Source organism: Hypanus sabinus, chromosome 18 (genome assembly GCF_030144855.1).
Source record: "Hypanus sabinus isolate sHypSab1 chromosome 18, sHypSab1.hap1, whole genome shotgun sequence".
Classification (NCBI taxonomy): Eukaryota; Metazoa; Chordata; class Chondrichthyes; order Myliobatiformes; family Dasyatidae; genus Hypanus; species Hypanus sabinus.
In genome coordinates this window covers 70667761-70687402 of record NC_082723.1, presented here as the reverse complement: position 1 = coordinate 70687402, position 19642 = coordinate 70667761, and the positions used below count along the sequence as shown (strand labels likewise).

The following is a 19642-nucleotide window of genomic DNA, read 5'->3' as shown; positions in this document are numbered from 1 at the left end:
TTCCAGCCAAGACATTTCTTCAGGACTGAGAATGAAGTGGGAAGATTCCAGAATAAAAAGGTGGAGCAGGGGATGGGAAAGAGGCTAGCTAGAAGGTGATAAGAGAAGCCAGGTGGGTAGAAGGGTAAAGGGTTGAAGATGAAGGATTTGACAGGTGAGGAGAGAGAACCATAGGAGAAACAAGAGGCGGAGAAAACCCAGGGGGAGTTGATAGGCAGGTGAGAAGAAGTGGGGAATAGAGGAAGGGGGAGGGGGATGGAATTTTTTTAACTGCAAGGAGAAATTGATATTCAAGTCATCAAGCTGGAGGCTACTCAGACAGAATACGATGTGTTGCTCCTCCACCTTGAGGTTCCTTATTCTTCCTTATTTGTATAGAAATGTCATTTTTATGCACCACAAAAAGAAATAGTACATTACAAATACTTTGGCTAGTTTGGTAAATATACAAAAATCTAATATTTGCATTCCTTAATACGTTAAGTTTTGGCATACACCTTAATATAAAAAGACCATTACACACAAATGGTTGAAAACCTAACATAGTTCAAACTGGTAAAAGAACCCAAGAAGAGCAAGTAAAATATGCTGAGCCTGGCTAAATTCTAGTTTCTTCAAATTTACAGATCTTTCGTAAACTAAGAAGGAAACAACTTCACCATTATCACAATGAAATCCCCTCCTGGAAGACCAATGCTGCAATTTAGTACTTTGCCTAAGCGAATGTGTATGCATGTAGATGCTGAAATACAAGCAATTAGCTGTGAAACAGAACACCATTACCCACGAGAATTAGTGTATATGACAGTGGAAGATTTGCAATGACTTACAGAGTATCCACGTCCTGAGAACGAATGAGCAGAACTCTGTAGGGGAAAGAAAAGGGGAAATGGATTAGATTTTGCTTTGAACTGTTATAGTTTTAATCAGCACCTGGCAACAGGCCTTTGGTATAACAGTGAATCTGATTGTGGAGACTAGTAGGTAGCCGAACAATAGTGCATTACTTGTTAGTAGACCTGACTTCATTTGTAATTACTGTATTGTTTCATGTTTTTACCCTTTGTGTTTGGGACCTCTGATTATAAACTGAACTCAACATTTTATGAAGTGCTTCGGTGTGTCTACTATGCTAAAAGTTTAATATGAACAAAAATTGTTGGATCAACCAATATCAACACCAAGCCTATTTGGAGAGGTCGAGAATGGCTTTGGCCTGGGCAGCGAGGTCTAGGTCCAGAGTACAAGACCGCAGCAGGGCCCAGGCCCTAATGCGGGGGACGACCTGGTGTTTGGATGATTTAGCTGCTGGCCCAGATAGAATGGAAAGGCAGGATGTTGATTTTGCTCACTCTCATGTGATGTTCATTCCTCTCTGTGGCACTGAAGCTGTGAAACAGCTCTGGCTGCCACACGCTTTGTGTCTGTGAGCTTCATGGCGATTCGCCCTAGTATATGATGAACTGAGACCGAGGCTATGGACCTTATCTGGCTGCTCCAGGGATTTGGGCCTACGGACTCAGAATGCTGTTACTCGCTTCTATTGTTAGCACGATTTGTGTTTTTTTCCTCTTTCTCTGTACGTTGATGCTGTGTCTTTCTTTTTTTAAATTGAGTCCTTTTGGGTTTCTTGCTTTGTGGCTGCCTGTAAGCAGACAAATCTCAAGACTGTATAATTAATATGTACTTTGATAAATAAGTTTTCTTTGAATCCCTGAATTTTGTAAATGACTACACTGTTTAAATATCTGGAACTGGGGAGTTCAACCCAAGAGTGGGTGACCTTATATAAATTAGTTTTGCAACCAATCAATTAAAATCATGGGTCTCGAAATGTGATGGCTTCATTCTATACTGCAATAGGTCATCTATGGTATGCATTGTTATAGATCTTAAATTTGTGGTTAGTGGCAAAGCAATGGCACTTGCCACTAACCTCAAAGTAATCTGTCAACACAGATTAAGCAATCTGTGGTGGAACTTCCCCTTTTCCACTGTTAACTGCTATCGGTGTTCAGTTCAAATAGACTATAGCCTTCCAGGAATTTGGCTGACCAGTGAATCTTATTTAATAATTCTCAGAATAAGCAAACAAGAAACAGAAAAAGCACAATTTTGATCTAACAACAAATACTTTATAAAACATTATAGACTTAAAAGCAGATGTGAAATGTCAATACACATTTTAGAAATTAATTTTTAAGAAAACATTGAAAATAATTTGCTATTTTTAACAGTAGCACAAATCTCAATGGCAAATAGAACTGTTATCACCTAGCCATTCAAACAACAATAAAGGTCACTGTGAACGCCAACACAAGGGCTTTGGAGAAAGGAGACCTAGTAAATGTAGTACGTATATTGTAGATTTTCAGAAGAAATTTAATAAGGTGCTGCATCAATAGTTGTTGAGAAAATATTAAGATCATAAGATATAGGAGCAGAATTAGGCCATTTGGCCCATCGAGTTTGCCTTGCTATTTCATCATGGCTGATCCATTTTCCTTCTCAGCCCCAGTCTCCTGCCTTTTCCCCACACCCCTTCATGCCCTGACCAATCAAGAATCTATCAACCTCTGCTTTAAATATACCCAATGACTTGACCTCCACAGTCACCTGTAGCAATGAATCCCACGAATTCTCCACTCCCTGGGTAGCAGTGAAGTACTCAGGATGGAATGATGGGCCTCCAACAATCACTACCATCTGCCTTTATTCAAGGCATGACTCCAACCCTTGGGGGGTTTCCTCTGAAGGCCAGACTGTTCTGTATTGCCATGGATCCCCAATGGTAATCAAATGCCAGTTTGATTACATGGGAAGTCACTTTCACCCCACCACTGAAATTCAGTTTATTTTATTCAAATCCCATAGCACTGGCCTTGAGGACCTTCAAGCTGTTCCTCCAGCAAGCCCCTGATTTAATCCTAGCCGAATCACAGAACAATTTATAATGACCAATTAACCAACCAACTGGTTCAACTCTGGACTGCAGAAGTAAACCAAAGCACTCGGAGGAAACCCACAGGGGAGGATATACAAACTCCTTACAGATGACATCAAAACTGAACTCCATCACCCTGAGCTGCAATACCACCACACAAACTGCTATGCTACTGTGGCACCCGCTACTGCTGCGTCACTGCGCCCAATGTCAGGACCATAGTCATGATTAGTGCTGGAGCTGATTGGTTCAGTCAAAACCCAACTTGAACACTGGTAAACAGGTTAACTAAGACTGGTGACTGCTTCCGTCATATCTCCCCTCATATTGCTGATGACTGACAATAGATTGCTTGAGAATATTTATTTATTTATTGAACTACAGTGCCAAAATAGGCCTTTTCAGCCCTTTGAGCCGCACCGCCCAGCAATTCCCCCAATTTACTCTGAGCCTAACCACAGGACAACGTCTTCGGACTGTGTGAGGGAACTACAGCACCCAGAAGAAACCCACACGGTCACGGGGAAGACACCCAAACTCCTTACAGACAGCAGTGACGGGAATTTGTCCCAGGTCGCCTGTACTGTAAAGCGTTACACTCACCACTATGCTACCATGCTGTCCTGCCTTTTGTGAATTTTCCATACCATTGGGTAGATGCCATTGTTGAAACTAACAGAATGTTGTAGCTAGAGGCTGCAGCTAGTCTGTAGAACAAATCTTCAGTACTGCATCCGGGATGTTGTCATCTCTCATACCACTGGTTGAATCCAGTGTTCCACACTATGAGGCAAACACGAGGAAATCTGCAGATGCTGGAAATTCAAACAACGCACAGCAAATGCTGGTGGAACACAGCAGGCTAGGCAGCATCTATAAGGAGAAGCACTGTCGACGTTTCGGGCCGAGACCCTTCATCAGGACTAACTGAAAGGAAAGATGGTAAGAGATTTTAAAGTAGTGGGGCGAGGGGGAAATGCAAAATGATAGCAGAAGACCGGAGGGGGTGGGATGAAGCTAAGAGCTGGAAAGGTGATTGGCGAAAGTGATATAGAGCTGGAGAAGGGAAAGTATCATGGGACAGGAGGCCTGGGGAGAATGAAAGGGGGAGAGGGGTTAGCACCAGAGGGAGATGGAGAACAGGCAGAGTGATGGGCAGAGAGACAGAAAAAAACCAAACAACTAAGTATGTCAGGGATGGGGTAAGAAGGGGAGGAGGGGCATTAACGGAAGTTAGAAAAGTCAATGTTCATGCCATCAGGTTGGAGGCTACCCAGCCGGTATATAAGGTGTTGTTCCTCCAACCTGAGTTTGGATTCATTTTGACAATAGAGGAGGCCATGGATAGAAATATCAGAATGGAAATGGGATGTGGAATTAAAATGTGTGGCCACTGGGAGATCCTGCTTTCTCTGGCGGACCCAGCGTAGGTGTTCAGTGAAATGGTCTCCCAGTCTGTGTCGAGTCTCATCAACATATAAAAGGCCACACCAGGAGCACCGGACGCAGTATACCACACCAGCCGACTCACAGGTGAAGTGTCGCCTCACCTGGAAGGACTGAATGGTGGTGAGGGAGGAAGTGTAAGGGCAGGTGTAGCACTTGTTCCGCTTACAAGGATAAGTGCCAGGAGGGAAATCGGTGGGAAGGGATGGGGGGGTGGGACACACGAGTGAACTAGGGAGTCGCGTAGGGAGTGATCCCTGCGAAAAGCAGAAAGGTGGGGGGGGGGGGGGAAAGATGTGCTTGGTAGTGGGATCCCGTTGCAGGTGGCAGAAGTTATGGAGAATTATACGTTGGACCTGGAGGCTGGTGGGGTGGTAGGTGAGGACAAGGGGAACCCTATCCTGAGTGGGAAGGTGGGCGGATGGGATGAGGGCAGATGTGCGGGAAATGGGAGAGATGCGTTTGAGAGCAGAGTTGATGGTGGAAGAAGGGAAGCTCCTTTGTTTAAAAAAGGAAGACACCTCCTTCATCCTGGAATGAAAAGCCTCATCCTGACAGCAGATGCGGTGGAGACGGAGGAATTGTGAGAAGGGGATAGCAGTTTTGCAAGAGACAGGGTGGGAAGAGGAATAGTCTTCCTTTTTTAAGCCCGCCACCCCACTCGGGATAGGGTTCCCCTTGTCCTCACCTACCACCCCACCACCTCCAGGCCCAACGTATAATTCTCTGTAACTTCCGCCACCTGCAATGGGATCCCACTACCAAGCACATCTTTCCTCCCCCGCTCTTTCTGCTTTCCGCAGGGATCGCTCCCTACGCGATTCCCTTGTCCACTTGTCCCCCCCTCCCCATCCCTTCCCAGGATCTCCCTCCTAGCACTTATCCTTGTAAGCGGAACAAGTGCTACACCTGCCCTTACACTTCCTCCCTCACCACCATTCACTCCTTCCAGGTGAGTCGGCTGGTGTGGTATACTGTGTCCGGTGCTCCCGGTGTGGCCTTTTATATGTTGGTGAGACTCGACACAGACTGGGAGACCATTTCACTGAACACCTACGCTGGGTCCGCCAGAGAAAGCAGGATCTCCCAGTGGCCACTCATTTTAATTCCACGTCCCATTCCCATTCTGATATGTCTATCCATGGCCTCCTCTACTGTCAAAATGAATCCAAATTCAGGTTGCAGGAGCAACACCTTATATACCTGCTGGGTAGCCTCCAACCTGATGGCATGAACATCAACTTCTCTAACTTCCGTTAATGCCCCTCCTCCCCTTCTTACCCCATCCCTGATATATTTAGTTGTTTTTTTTTCTCTCTCTCTCTCTGCCCATCACTCTGCCTGTTCTCCATCTCCCTCTGGTGCTTACCCCCTCCCCCTTTCATTCTCCCCAGGCCTCCTGTCCCATGATCCTTTCCCTTCTCCAGCTCTGTATCACTTTCGCCAATCACCTTTCCAGCTCTTAGCTTCATCCCACCCCCTCCGGTCTTCTCCTATCATTTCGCATTTCCCCCTCCCCCCACTACTTTCAAATCTCTTACCATCTTTCCTTTCGGTTAGTCTTGACGAAGGGTCTCGGCCCGAAACGTCTACAGTGCTTCTCCCTATAGATGCTGCCTGGCCTGCTGTGTTCCACCAGCATTTTGTGTGTGTTGTTCTACACTATGGAATGGATAGATTTGGCTGATGACAGGCTTCAGTGATAGTGAGGAGGAATCTCACCCCTACACATTTCTGGAAGTTGTAAACAGTTTGGCAATACAGGTAGTGCCATCATCATGACATCAACAAAATTCAGATCGGAAAGACCACTTGACCCATTTTCATCCTTCAAGGTAAATACCCAGTGAAAACTGAGAAACAGAAACATAAGAAGGCTTGAAGAGATAGATGCTACAGGCGTGTTTCTCCTTGAGGGGAATTCTACAACAAGGGGACATTGTTTCAGAGGAAGAGATCATCTATTTGAGATAGAGACCAGCAGCAACTTCTTCCTTTAACAGTGTCATCCATGTATTTATTTATTTAGAGATACAGTGCAGAATAGGCACTTCGAACTGCACTGCTCAGCTACCTCAATTTAATCCTAGCGCAATCATGGGACAATTTACAATGACCAATTAACCTTCTCAGTGCTCCTTTGGAATGTGGGAGGCAATCATGCTGTATCTCAATAAATAAATATAAGAATTCTGGGTAAGGATAGGATTAGTTAAAGCATGCATATCATCAAATATGCAAAGCACATGATAGGTCTGTTGGCACATTACCATGTATTGCAACACCTTCATATTTCCACAACCACTGTCTATCACAACTGTCTAGAACAAAGCACACGCTACCTTAAATCCAATGGATTTAAGCCAAGAGTGACCATCTGCTTTTTGATAAACTGTGACAAAAATTACCGCGAGTGATAGAAAAGCTGCAGAGAAGTGCTGAAGAAACATTTTCCAATGAGAGACAGGCACTAATCATTGGCTCTTTAGCAGACGTGGTAGCTGAAAGAGTATTCAGCTATGAAATTAATAATCGACCAGTGCAGTAATGCAAATTTAATCAAATATTCCGATAATCGGTACATCTCCACTTGAGTCAGGTTTCTGAGCTAGCCAGCCATACTTGCTTCATCAGCCCTAATCAACTAGCCTTCATCACATAAATTTTGCTATTTCCTTTTCCAATCAAAACCTCGGAAGGCATTCTACACCTGCCAGCCTTTCTGTTGTGCTAATAATTGCCAATTTGCACATAGCTCTGGCTATATCACTCAATTTGGCCATGGCTGCTGCATGCATACAACATGATTCATCAGCAGCACCCCCCCATGACAATTAGAGCCAATGTCTCGACTAACTGGAGCACCCATTCTAGAGGCTCAGCAGACAATTACCAGTCTATTTTCCCATCTCGCCCAGAAAAATATGAGAACATGTAACAATGGCATTCAGTGTCTCTGAAATGTTACCCTTGAGGGAATGAATATTTCAAATTATCACAGCTTTAGAACCACATTGAAATTTAAGCATTTGGAAGGATATGGGGGCTCATTTAAATGATAATGAAGGAGATCCATTCAATTTACTAAAAAAACGGCAAGTTCTTAAACTGACGGGTCAAGAAACAGCAAAAACCCTTTTAACCATTGTGTATGGCTCTATTTAGAACTCTATAGCAGCATGAACATCAAAGGGATTAGTATGACAAATAAAAGAGAAGGCAGAAATGCTCCCTGCTTCCCCTGGGTCACAACAACAGAATACAAATGTCACTTATCAGACTCTTAATATGCTGCTAAGTCCCAATTATGCCACAGTAAAATAAACGATAAAGAAAATCTCATTTTGGGAGCATACACTGTTGGTTTTGTGCACTGATATTGGGCATGAAAGCCATACAAAGCACCTAACAAAGCAATCACAGAGTCCAAACAGAGCCACCTTTCATTAGTTGAGAAAAGCCTGGTCCTCAACTAAAACTAACGGGGAAATAAATTAAGATTGCGTTTACCCCCTCCCACCCCCTTTCCTTGTGCAGAAACACCAATGCAATTTTCAACCACATCTGAGGTAAGTTTAGAAATATCCCCAGATTCCTCATATATTTGGTTTGAGAAATAAACTTCTCACAGAGCCAACAACGCCCTCAATGTAATATGATATAAATATGACAATTTCAAGAACCTTTTTGACAGCACGGGCAGAACACCAAATAATTTCTTTAAGGTAATAAAAATCTACTGCTACATTTCTTGCAAACAAGTCCCAATTTATTCTTAGCAGAGGATCAAAGGGACCAATATACTTAAAGAATAATTATTCAAGTTTCAGGACCATGAGTCTTTTTTTACTTTTAGGGATACTCCTTGGCATTTTCAAACTGATATTTCTAATGATGCACTGTACATTGAAATGTTACAATAATCCTCCAAAAAGTTAAATGTCCTGCACATTCAGAAAAGCAAACAAAAAAAAAGGATATTCACTTGTTTGGTTGGAGGATTAACCCTTTGAGTATTGAAGGCCTGTTCAGCTTTCGAAATTCGTACATCTTTTGTGCAAGATATCTGAAATATTATAAAGTAGAATTAGAAGTATGAACAGATTGGGACAATATGTTATCTCACAGTATTCTAGAAATTATTCTGCAAATACTGAAATGTGGTTGTAGTTCATAGCGCAGGAGTGCAAATGACATTCTTCAATGTTAATTGTTCATAGGAACAACTACAATCATTTTTAGAAACATGCTTAAAGCAGTCCTTGGCTGTTAGCACAGATTGTTTGAGAAGCTGTGTGAACATTTTATTAGACATAATAAAACAAAATACAATATCCAGCTTGTACACATTTTCCTGTGAACTTAACTAACACTGCACAAGCAATTTTTTTTGGAAGTGTTGCTTCCTCAGATTTTATTTTATTTATGATAGACCACTTGAAGCTGAACACAATATAATTTCAGACTATTTGTATCATGTAGGAATTTGGATAAACAAGAAATAAACTTTTACTGTGTTTAATTGCAGTAGTTCAACTAAGCGAAAAATATTTTGTTGATGATTTTCGTTTGTACTCCGTGTCTGAGGCTTCTCACTTAAGTGTCCAACAATAATCAGCCAGCATTGATGGATTCCAGTTGCCTGATACAGTTTCTCCATGACCGCAATGTCCTGGTGTCACTGACAACACCAAGAAGTCTAAATGGGAATGCAGAATTTTTAGTGACTTGGTGCACTTCATGGTTTTGTGAACTTGAAGGCATGTTGTCAGGCGGCTCTACGTAGTTTGGTGCTCTGTAGTTGCCAAGAGAATTTTCAACAATATCCTTGAATGCCTTCCATGCGATTTTCTCTGGTCCCACTACAAGTTCTACAAATTGCCTGTCACTGATGACCTGTTTGATTTGTGGACCAACAAAAATGCCTTCCTTAATCTTGGCATCAGTTATTCTGATTTTAATTATGAATTGAAATAATAAATATAGGCGAATTGGAAAAATGATAGGTGATTTTCATGATCAGCAGATCAAATTCCATAAGATACACAAAAAAGCACTCAGGAAGCAACCTTTTTATATTTGGAATTTTGGAGCATGTTCATTTCAAAGATATAAGTGCATGTTTATAATCCTGAATCTAGCATTTTTATTCTTGAGACATAATAATGATATTATACCAATGTCACAACACCAGATTTCAGAGTGCTTGTTAGGTCAGGGTTTTGAAAATTAGCTTCCTGGAATCTCACTAAACATCTACAATGTGCAAGCAGCTCCAAAGAGTTTAGTTTTCAAACTTTTGATAACAGAGTTCTGGTCTTGTTTGATATGACATACTAAATTGTATAGAGATTGAAAGTAATGCACACAAAACATTGGGGGCTATCAGCAGGTCAGGCAGCAATTATGGAAATGAATAAGTAGTTGATGTTTTGGGCCAAGACCTTTCTTCAGGACTGAGAAGGAAGGGGAAGATGCCAGAATAGAGAAGGAAGCAAGCTGGAAAGTGATAGGTGAAGCCAGGTGAATGGGGTAAGTCAAGGGTTGGAGAAGAAGGAATCTCACAGGAGAAGTGAGTGGACCATAGTGGAAAGGGAAGGAGGAGGAGAGCCAGGGGAAGGTGATAGGCAGCTGAGAAGAGATGTACGGTTAGAGTGGGGAATAGGGAGGGGGTAATTTCTGATGGAAGGAGAAATTAATACTCATGCCATCAGGTTGGAGAATATAAGGTGTTGCCCCTTCACTCTTGAGGTGGCCTCACCTTGGCATATAAGGAGGCAATGGATCAACATGTTGTTACGGGAATGGGAATCGGAATTAAAATGTCTGGCCAGCAGAAATTCCTACTTGTGGTGGATGGTGCAGAGGTGTTTGATGAAGTGATCCCTGAATTTAAGATGGGTCTCAGCAATATAGAGGCGGCTGTTTCAGGAGCACCAGCTACAATAGACAACCTCAGCAAGTTCGCAGGAGAATGTATAGAGACTCTGCTTTTGTGCAACAAGCTACTTATGCTTCTGTGAATATATAGGGAAGGAATATTTTTTTCTCTTTAGAGAACACGTAATAATGATCAAACTCAATGAAAAGCTTTTGTTCAAATCAACTGTTGAAAGGGATTCTGTTGCACACAGAGTAAGATTTCTGATGATAGTGTTGATGGCTGTGGTGCAGACACAAATTTTAATTAATGGACAATGTATATCATGGTATCTTAGTGCACAGTTACAAGAATAAGTTTGTGAACCCTTTGTAATTACCTGGTTTTCTGCATAAATTACACAAAGTATATTCTGATCTTCATCTAAGTCACAATAATAGACAAATACAATCTGCCTAAACTAATAACACACAAACAATTGTACTTTTCATGTCTTTATTGAACATATTGTTTAATCATTCACAGTCCAGGCTGGAAAAAGTATGTGAACCCTTGTACTTAATAACTGGTAGAATCTCCTTTAGTAGCAATGACCTCTACCAAACGTTTCCTGTAGCTGCTGATCAGAGTTGTACAATGGCAAGGAGGAATTTTAGACCATTCTTCCATTTAAAACTGTTTCAGTTCATCAATATTTCTGGGATACATTGCATGAACAGCCCTCTTCAGGTCATGCCACAGCATCTCAATTAGGTTAAGATCTGGACTCTGACTTGATCATTCCAAAACACAATTTTCTTTTTTAAACCATTCTGTGGTGATTGACACTTGTCTCTTGGATCATTGTCTTGTTGCATCATCCAAGTTCTATTAAGTTTCAGGTGACGGACCACTACCCTGACATTCTCCTGTAAAATGTCTTGATACAATTTTGAATTCATTGTTCCCTCAACAATTACAAGCAGTCCAGGCCCTGAGGCAGCAAAGTAGTCCAAACCATGATGCTCCTTTCACCGTATTTCACAATTGGGATAAGGTTTTGGCATTGGTGTACAGTGTCCTTTTTTCCTCCAAACATCACTATGAGCATTTCTGCCAAAATGTTCAGCCTTTGTCTCATCGGTCCACATAATATTGTCCCAGTAGCATTGTGGAACATACAGGTGCCTTGCAAACATGAACTGGTTCATATCCTACCTCAAAAATAGAAGCTGAGTGGGGGGGAGGGGGGAAGTGAGAAAAATATTTATTAAAAAAAATAGAAGCTTCTCCGTCAACATTGGCAAATTTTCCCCTTCCCCAGCTAGTTTCTCCAGCGGCGTCCCACAAAAGTTCCATTCTTGGTCCCATTCTTTTCTCTATATACATGCTTCCCCTTGGCCAAATCATTCAAAGACATGACATTTCCTTCCATTGTTATGCTGACGACACACAGCTTTATCTCCCTTTGCCTATGTTGACGGAGAAGCTTCTACTTTTGAGGTAGGATATGAACCAGTCTAAGTTTGCAAAAGACCACCTGTATGTTCCACAATGCTACTGGCACAATATTGTGTGGACAGATGAGACAAAGGTTGAACATTTTGGCAAATCTAGTCAGACTCATGAACCGCCTTGAGGACATAAAGTGTTGCATGGCACAAAACATCCTACAGCTGAATGAAGGCAAGTCTGAAGTTGTCCTTTTTGGCCCCCCTGACTCCATCAAAGTGATTACCAACAGTCTTGGTAACCTGTCCATCCTTGTTAAACCCCATGTCAAAAACCTTGGTGTGATATTTGGTTCCACCTTTAAGCTTGACAAGCAAGTTAATGCAGTAGTAAAATCCAGTTTTTTCCAGCTTTGTACTATTGCCAAAATCAAGCCATTTCTCCCTTTCAAAGATCTCGAGAAAGTTATCCAAGCCCTTATATCCTCCCGCTTGGACGATTCCAATTCCCAGTAAACGAGGATTAATCAGTCATCCCTGTATCGCCTACGACTGGTCCAGAACACCACAGCCAGGCTCCTGACAGGTGCCTGGAAGAGGGGCCATATTACTCCCATTCTGGCCTCCCTCCACTGGCTACCAGTACAGCTTAGAATTAATTTTAAGGTTCACCTGTTTGTTTATAAAGCCCTAAATGAGCTGGCCCCCTCCTATATTGCAGACCTTCTAACCCCTTATTTTACTTCCAGGTCCCTCAGGTTGGCTGACTTGGGGCTCCTGACTGTCCAATAGTCTAAACTTAAGCTCAGGGGTGATCGCACCTTTGCTGTTGCAGCCCCTACAACTGTGGAACAGCACTCCCCTCCCTATCAGATCTGCCCCCTCCATCAACTCTTTTAAATCCAGGCTCAACACTTACCTTTATTCACTAGTGTTTGAATCTTCCTGATGTGGCTGATTTTTGGTTTGTGCCTAGGCTCATGTGTTGTTTATTTTGTGCCTATAAGCTGAGTGCCTTGTTGTTTATATCTGTGTTTCTTGTATGTGTGATTTTAGCTACCTGTTATGGTTTGTACAGCACTTTGGTCAATTTGACTTGACTTGACTTGAGATGTGCAGCAATGCTTTTATTGGAGAGCCATGGTTTCCTTCCATGAACACCATTTTGTTCAGTATTTTTCTTATAGTGGACACATGAACAAAAACTTTTAGCAAGTTCTGGAGATTTCTGAGGGTCTTTTGCTGTTACCCTTGGGTTATTTTTCACCTCTTTCAGCACTCTGTGCTCTTGGTGTGATCTTTGCAGGGTGCTCACTCCTAGGGAGAGTAGCAACAATATTGAGTTTCCTCTATTTGTAGATAGTTTCTCTTACTGTGGACTGATGAACACTCAGGTCTTTAGAAATACTTTTGTAGCACTTTCCAGCTTTGTGCATCTGTACAATTATTCTTCTAGAGTCCTCTGAAAGTCGTTTTGATCGAGGCATAGTGCACGCAAACAAGATCTTTCTTGCAAAGAGCAGGCTCTGTCAGTACCCTGACGTTGTGTGACTTGTATATAGGGCAGGGCACCTCTACAACCCATACCTCCAATCTCATCTCATTGATTGGAACACCTGACTCCAAATAGCTTTTGTAAAACGCATTACCCCAGAGGTTCACATACTTTTTTGAACCTAGACCGTGATTGTTTAAATAGGGTACACAGTATTGATGAGAAGAAGTACAATTGTTTGTGTTATTAATTTAGGCAGATTGTGCTTGTCAATTAGACCATAAGACCATAAGATATAGGAGCAGAATTAGTCCATTTGCCCACTGAGTCTGCTCCGCCATTTCATCATAGCACGTTCCATTTTTCCTCTCAACCCCAATCTCCAGCCTTCTCCCCATATCCCTTCATACCCTGACCAATCAAGAATCTTTCAACCTCTGCCTTAAATACACATAAAGACTTGGCCTCCACAGCTGCCTGTGCAAAGAATAACAAAGAATCACCTCTCTTTGGCTAAAGGAAATTCCTTCTCATCTTCATTCTGAACAGACGCTCTTCTATTCTGAGGCTGTGTCCTTTGGTCTTAGACTCTCCCACCATATGAAACATCCTCTCCACTTCCACTCTATCAAGGCCTTTCACCCTTTGATAGGTGTCAATGAAGTCACCCCTCATTCTTCTGAATTCTAGTGAATTTAGGCCCAGAGCCATTAAACGCTCTTCATATGACAAGCTATTTAATCCTGGAATCATTTTCATGAACCCCCTTTGAACCATCTCCAATTCCTGCATATACCTTCTAAAATAAGGGGCCCAAAACTGCTCACAATAATCCAAGTGAGGCCTCACCAATGCTTTATAAAGTCTCAATGTTACATCCTTGGTTTTATATTCTAACCTTATTGTTACTGTGACTATTACTGTGACTTCAATGAAGATCAGACCACATCTTATAAGTAATTAATGCACAAAACCAGGTAACTGCAAAGGGTTCACAAACTTCTTTTGCAACTTTTAGATCCTCTGTAAGTGGGTGCTAAAAGAGAACGAAAGAAGAAAAAAACTTATGATCGTTAGTTTTTAAATACTTTTACAGCTTAGACAACAAACTGTATTCAATTGGTCAACTTTCACAGATCCACTGCAAAATACAAGGATACACAGGAGATTTTTCTGGGATGTCTGAAGGAAGCAGCAAATATCCATCATCAGAAATCCCCACCACCCAGGCCATGTTCCTTTTTCACTGCTGCCATCAGGTAGAAAGCACAAGAGCCTCAGTACTCGCATCAACAGGTTCAAGAACAGTTATCACCCTCAATCATCAGGCTCTTGAACATAAGGGACTTACCTGCCCATTAATTGAGATGTTCCCACAACCAATGATCTTACTTTAAGGACTCTTTTTCTTGTTATTTCGTGTACTCATTATTTATTGCTATGCATTTATATCTGCATCTTCACAGTTTGCCTTCAGCCCTCTGGCTGACCTTTCACTGATATTCTTTAGACTCACTGAGTATGCCCACAAGAAAATGAAACTCAGGGTTGTATATGGTGACATATCTGTACTTTGATAATAAAGTTTACTTTGAAAGTTTGAAATATTACTGATCACTATCAGGAAGAGTGCAGGGCGTGTTTGGTTACTCTCCAGCTTCTGTAATAATGCAGCTTCATGCTTCAGAAAGTATACAACAGAGAAATATTTAACAGCAATAGTATCCACAATAAGGAATGACTGATGAAATAGCTCTTTGATCGAAGTGTGACAATAAATAGCTTTTTAAAAGAAAGGTAAAGCATGAGAAATATATTTATACAATGCATTTTAAAACATTAGGACATCCCATATCCAGCGAAATACTGTTACAATGTGGAAAATTTGTCTTCGATATGGACCAGCAAGAAAACATGAGAAATCCTGCGCTCTACCTGAAGAGTTTTGCATTATTAATATCTATCTGAGTTAAGGTCACATTTTAAAAGTAACATGAACATTGATATCTTTATTTTCAGTGTAATTTGCTTGTTTTCTGACCTACTACTAGAAGATCTTCAGCTTATTTCCACTCCATAAATTTCATGGAGAGGAAATAATCCCTGCATGCCTAGTTTACATAGCATTACAGAGGGAATTTAAACTGAATATCTGCTAGCAGTCGGGCAGAAAGAAAGCACACCAAAAACAGGGACACAAGGGACTGCAGATGTAGAATCTAAAGCAACACACAAGATGCTGGAGGAACTTTTTAAAGATCAGGCAGCATCTATGAAGAGACATTTGCAGTTGACATTTCAAATTAAGACCCTTCATCTTGTCTGTCCATTTCTCTCCAAAGACATTAAATGACCCCCTGAATTTCTCCAACATCTTGTGTGTTGCAGACATAAATGGATAATTTACTAGCACGACGGGCAACAGAAAAAATAGCAAGAAAATAAAAGAGCAACACACAAAAAAATACTACAGGAGCTCAGCAGGTCAGGTCACATCTTTGGAAAAGAATAAACAGTCAATGTTTTGGGCCAAGATCCTTCAACAGGACTAATAGATTGAGTGAACTTGGCCTTTTCTCCGTGGAGTGACTGAGGGGAGTAACCTGATAGAGTTGTATAAGATGATGAGGGGCATTGATCGTGTGGATAGCCAGAGGCTTTTTCCAGGGCTGAAATGGCTAACATGAGGTGGCAAAGTTTTAAGGTACTTGGAAGTAGGTACAAGGGGGTTGTCAGAAGTAAGTTTTTCACACAGAGAGTGGTGGGTGCATGGAATGCACTGCCAGCAAAGGTGGTAGAGGCGGATACAATACAGTCTTTAAAAAAAAACTCCTGGATATGCACATGGGGCTTAGAAAAATAGAGGTCTATGTGGCTGGGTAGATTACATGGTCAGCACAACATTGTGGGCCGAAGGGCTTCTAATATGCTGTAGATTTCTATGTTTCTATGTTTTATGGTTCTGAAATGGAAGGAGGAAGATGCCAGAATAAAAGGTGAGGAAAAGATAAACTGTTAAATCTATTAATTTAATTTGAGAAATAGAGCACGGTTGAGGCCAACTGGAAAACACCCCTTCTTGCTTTAAAAATACACATCATGAATATTTGCATGTTTTTTAAAAATTGGATTAAAATGGCAATCAAACATCGTGACGGCACTGTAAGTTTGAGAAAAGTTCCTTTCAGTTGATCCCAAATGTTGTAAATTAGCAGAGAATAATAATCTGTAATGTAGAAGGGTGGCACGGTAGCGTAGGGGTTAGCAGAACTCTTTACAGTACAGGGGAACCGGGCTCATTTCCCACCTGTACGCTTTCCCCATGACTGTGCAAGTTTCCTCGGGTACCCCAGTTTCCTCTCACAGTCCAAAGATGTACTGGTTGGTAGGTTCATTGGTCACTGGAAATTGTCCCGTGTAAATTGGGGGTTGCTGGGCGATATGGCTCGAAGGGCCAAAAGGGCATGTTCCACATTGTATTTCAATAAATAAGTGAGAATTATAAAAAAGGATGGGACGTTAGGAAAATTCTTCATTCAAAATGCAGAACTGTCAGCCATGAACAGTACAACATGTAATTTTTCTCTACTCAGTAACAAATCTAAGATCCCTGAACTGTCAAGAGAACCTATATCATGTTATTTACAGAATTAAAGAGACCCTGAAAATTACAGATAAGAGCTCAAGCTCTTTAAACTGTTTAAAAGGATCGGATATTCCCTTTGTGTCCTTTAACTGCGGTTAATTTCCAAAGAAAGGCGATTTGTTGCAAATATCACTAAATAACAATAATCTGGATTCATTAGAGAGGAGGAAATGCTCTGTACATTCATTATATTAACATTAATCTAAATTACTGAGAATGAACATGGATTTCCGTGAACCTAATCCAACTCCGTTCCCTGCAGCATGAATATTTTAAAGTTTTCTCTTTGGTATAAGTAATTTTATTTACTTTTCTCAAGAACTATGAGATTTACATACAACAATTAAAAATATCTTCCTATCTGATGTGACTCAGAACATTTGAATTTTATTATGTTACAAGAATATATTTTGTTGCAAGAATGCAGGAATCAGTAACTACAAACATGTGAACATTTGCAGATGCTACAAATCCAGAGCAACACACACAATATGCTGAAGGAACTCAGCAGGTCAGGCAGCATCAATGGAAATGCAGGCAAAGACCCTTCATCAGGGCTGTAAAAGAAGGGGGAAGAGTCAGAATAAAAAAGTGGGTGGGGGGGGAGGAAGAAGTACAAGGTGGTAGGTGATAGGTGAAACTGAGAGGGGGAGGGGTGAAGTAAAAGAGCTGAGAAGTTGATTGGTAAGAGAGAAAAAGGGCTGGGGAAGGGGGAAGAGCACCAGAGGGAGGCCATGGGCAGGTAAGAAGAGAAGGTGCGAGAGGGATACGGGAATGGTGAAGGAGAGGAGGGGGGCAATTACCAGAAATTAAAGAAATCAATGTTCATGCCACCGTGTTGAAGGCTACCCAGATAGAATATAAAGTGTTGCTCCACCAACCTGCATGGACTGACATGTCGGAATGCAAATGCATGGCCACTAGGATACTATGTTAATTCAAACAGCAATAAAATAAGACTTATTTAACAGGTCAGGTGTAGCTTTCAGTCAGTGACTGGGAGTGGGCTACGCACTGATCAAAAGAGAAGAAAACAGCAGGACAATTAATTACATTTGGCTGATTTAAGCGCCTGGCCAGATTGAAAGGCTGGGGTGTTGGGGCCAGAGGAGAGGAATGGGATGGGATGGGGTTCAGCTCACTGCTTTTGGTGAGGGTTACCTTCTCTGTACTGAACTGAGGCTGTGGCCTGCAACTAACAGGCTCCTGGACCAGCTCCAGTGATGACTGGCATCGTGGCTGTGAACTCATTTTTGTGAACTTCAGTTCTGAATGTTATTTGCTTACCTTTTATTGTTTACACAGTTTTTTTTTCTCTGTACATTGGTGTTTTGGCAGCCTTCTTCATTTTAATAGGTTCTATTGGGTTTCTTTCTTTAGTGTCTGCCAGTAAGGAGATGTATACAGCATACGTTCTTCGATAATAAATGTATTTTGAAATGTGATTATGAAACCAGTTGAACAACAGGATAAATTCCATGCAAGCACTACTAGTCTTCCTGGCCCTGCAACAGGGTTGGCTTAATCAGCTTCAGAATCTATGCGCAATGTTAATTCTAGATAGTTGTCTACAGGTCACTGCTGAAAAAAATAATGTGTGAATGTCAGGAGAGTAGAGGATTTGGCTTGATCCTGTGCAGTGCCCCCCTCACCCATTCCAGATGGTGATGAAGCAAATTAGAACACTCACCATGGTACATCTGTAAAAATTTGAAAGTGTCTTTGGTGACATGCCCAATTTCCTCAAACTCTCAATGAAATATAGCCACTGTTGTGCCTCCTTTGTAACTGTTGAGCCCAGGATGGATTCTCAGAGATATTGACAACTGGGAAACTTGTAATTGCTCATCTTATTCACTCTGATTCCTCAATGAGGACCGATGTGTGTGCCCTAAATTAACCTTTCTAAAGTCCACAATCGATTCCTTGATCTTAATGATGTTGCGTGCAAGGCTGTTGCTGTGACACCACCCATGTGACAAGTTACCTACCTCACAGTATTGTGTCTTCTCATTGTGCCTTATTTTTAGTACCCCAGGGGTGACAGTGACCTGTGTCCACTCTGGTTCTGTGTGTCAAAGGGCAGGTGAGACAAGTGTGACAATTGCAGCCTAGTTTATAGCTGTGCCAAGAGATGCAGATGATTTGAGTTGTGGTACACTCCTTCAACCATTTAAATTGTGCTTCTGTGTGCTCTGGACAATAAGGCACAAAGCTCTTAACATCATCCTGAACATTCCTTTTCCATCTCCAGCTCTTGTGGGCTAGGGTTTCCGATAAGCTGGAGGGATGCTCCTTGCCAAAAGCAGCTGTATTTGATGAAGAGTTTGAGGAGATTTAGTATGTCGCCAAAACCACTTGCAGATTTCTACAGATGTACCTTGGAGAGCATTCTAACTAGCTGCACTCCACCTGGTATGGAGTGCTTGGGTGGGGGGGGGGGGTGTTTACTGTACAGGATCAAAGTAAGTGGCGTCCATCATTAAGGACCCTCACCACCAAGGATATGCCATCTTGAGAAAGGACGTACAGAAGCCAGAAGGCACACACAGCTTCTTCCTCTCTGCCATCTGATCTCTGAATAGACATTGAACCCATGAACACCACCTCAATACTTTTCTATTTCCTATTTTTTAGCACTATTCATATGCCAATGATATTAAACCTGATTCTGATTCAGGCCAAAAACCACACTGAAGATAAGAATAAACTTCATTGTCGATTCCACATCCATGATTTGACTCACATGAACTACACTAATAATACAGGTATTGTAACCAGTTTCTTGTAAGTTATTACC

The 19642-nt window shown here is 41.6% G+C and overlaps 1 protein-coding gene across 13 annotated transcripts in view; it reads right to left on the bottom strand.

The window, feature by feature from the left end:
• fbrsl1 (fibrosin-like 1) overlaps positions 1–19642 on the bottom strand; it is a 1000035-nt gene that overhangs the window by 519777 nt on the left and 460616 nt on the right. For 10 of the 13 annotated variants that reach the window (XM_059994617.1, XM_059994618.1, XM_059994619.1 and 7 more), the window contains 2 exons: positions 8376–8456; positions 831–866 (listed from right to left, as the gene is read on the bottom strand). In XM_059994617.1, the coding sequence (XP_059850600.1) occupies positions 831–866; positions 8376–8456 (117 nt within the window). The remainder of the gene's footprint in view (positions 1–830; positions 867–8375; positions 8457–19642) is intronic. The other 3 variants (XM_059994621.1, XM_059994626.1, XM_059994631.1) reach the window with 1 other exon arrangement.